The 1,724-nt window shown below is 65.1% G+C and overlaps 1 protein-coding gene across 1 annotated transcript; it reads left to right on the top strand.

Moving 5' to 3' along the window:
• The first annotated feature begins 222 nt into the window (after positions 1-222).
• LOC121167506 (cytochrome b-c1 complex subunit 8) lies at positions 223-1,283 on the top strand. The gene is made up of 3 exons (XM_040996949.1): positions 223-328; positions 441-607; positions 994-1,283. Exons 2-3 carry the CDS (start codon positions 454-456, stop codon positions 1,086-1,088), a joined length of 249 nt encoding a protein of 82 aa, XP_040852883.1. The 5' UTR covers positions 223-328; positions 441-453; the 3' UTR covers positions 1,089-1,283.
• The last annotated feature ends 441 nt before the right edge of the window (positions 1,284-1,724 follow it).

The raw sequence follows: 1,724 nt of genomic DNA, 5'->3' as shown, positions 1-1,724 counted from the left end.
CTCCTTGCCCTCCCTGTCCGGGTTCCCGGCACCCTGGCCGCCTCCTGGCCGGGACCCCACAGACGCGCCGCGCTCCCGGGACACAACCAGGCGCAAACGCCGACGCACCCGGAGGACTCGCCCACCCAGCGGCCCAGCGCCCAGCGCCCGGCCACTTCCCTGAAAGACAGGGGACGAAGGCGTCTTCCCCTGGAAACATCTAGAACATGGTACCCTCCGGAAGTGACTTCAGGGCCTCCGCGAGAGCCGTCGCCTATCCTGCCGGAAGTGACGCAAGGCGGCGACAGCGGCGTCCGGCTCGTAGGATTTGGAGGGCGAGCTGACCCCGGTGCGGCGGTCGGGGGGCACGGGCGGCTGGTGGCGGGGGTCCCGGGAGGGTGAGGGGCTGTGGCGCGTCCCGAGGCTGAGCCAACGCTCCCTGTCCGCCTTGGGTTCCGTAGGGCCGCCGCGACGATGGGCCGCGAGTTCGGGAACCTGGCGCGGGTGCGGCATGTCATCAGCTACAGCCTGTCGCCCTTCGAACAGCGCGCCTTCCCGCACTTCTTAAGCAAGGGCATCCCCAACGTGCTGCGCCGCTCCCGGGCGTCCGTGCTTCGCGTGGTGCCGCGTGAGTGCGCGGGGCGGGGGGCTGGACGCGCGGGAGCTTGTCCCGAGCTGCCCCGGGTTGCCCCCACGGACCTACTTGTAGGGCTGGGCTGGCCTGAGGTCACTTAGGGGCGCCCCTGCAGGTCACGGCCGTTCACCTGCCCTTAGCGCTGATGCAAGGGTGTCTTGCGTGTTGGGATGTGCAGCAGAACGTCCTGAGCGGGGCGAGGTGGCAGCGACCCTGTGGCACATCTTCCTGGGAAGGAGGGTCCCCCCCCAGCCCCCGGCTTTGTTTGGGTCACCCTTACTGTGGATGCGGGCAGCTCCTGTCTGGAGGCCGGTGTCCAGGAGGCCGGCGTGGCGTGTCGGCCCTGTGCTGACTGTGTTCCCCGCTCTGGGTCCTCCCAGCGTTCGTGGTGTTCTATCTGGTCTACACCTGGGGAAACGAGGAGTTTGCCAAGTCCAAGAGGAAGAACCCAGCTGACTTCGAACATGACAAGTGAGCAGCTCTGGGGCCGGCAACGTGGAGGCCTGAAGGTGCATCCGGCGTTTCTGTGAGCAGACTCTGGTGTGACCCTGATTCCTGCAGCTCCGCTCCTCAGCGTGAACCCCGACGGCATCCCGGTGGTGGAGGGGGGTGTAGGTGTCACCTTCTGATCCCATGATAATAAACTCTGACAAGTGTGTTGTAACTCTCATAACGTCCTCAGGCCCCTTCTTGGTGACACAAATGAACTTGTACGTCTCACACCTGCCTGGCACTGAGAAGTAGTTTGCCCATAGTTACACACGGTGGAGTGTGGCCCCCGAGGGTGTGTTCTTAGCGCGAAGCTGTGAGCACTTCTGCTGAGGTGAGCCGGAGCTGGAGGAGGAAGGCAGCTGACAAGGGAGGCGACCACTGACGGGCAGCAGGGTCAGAAAGCCTCCGCATTGACTCTGGCCCTTTGTCAGAAAACTTTGCACCTGCTGTGGGCAGTGTGGTGCAACTGCTGAGGACAGTACATGGTGGCCACCGTCCTGGGCCAGGGCACTGGTTCAAGTCCCAGCTGCTCAGCTTCGGCTCCAGCTTCCTGCTAGTATCCGTGGGAAGGCCTGGGGTGGTGGCCCAAGGTCTGGGCCTCCTGCCAGCGCTGTGGATC

This window comes from Ochotona curzoniae, unplaced genomic scaffold (genome assembly GCF_017591425.1).
Source record: "Ochotona curzoniae isolate NIBS_2020 unplaced genomic scaffold, NIBS_Ocur_1.0 patch380, whole genome shotgun sequence".
Classification (NCBI taxonomy): domain Eukaryota; kingdom Metazoa; phylum Chordata; class Mammalia; order Lagomorpha; family Ochotonidae; genus Ochotona; species Ochotona curzoniae.
The sequence above is the reverse complement of the archived record's forward strand: the minus strand, read 5'-3'. Positions and strand labels throughout refer to the sequence as shown.

Bases quoted from the DNA above. Each gene is read 5' to 3' on its own strand.
- LOC121167506 (XM_040996949.1), top strand. From the start codon at position 454: ATGGGCCGCGAGTTCGGGAACCTGGCGCGGGTGCGGCATGTCATCAGC. The intron at 608-993 runs GTGAGTGCGCGG...GGGTCCTCCCAG, and splicing joins CGTGCTTCGCGTGGTGCCGC to CGTTCGTGGTGTTCTATCTG.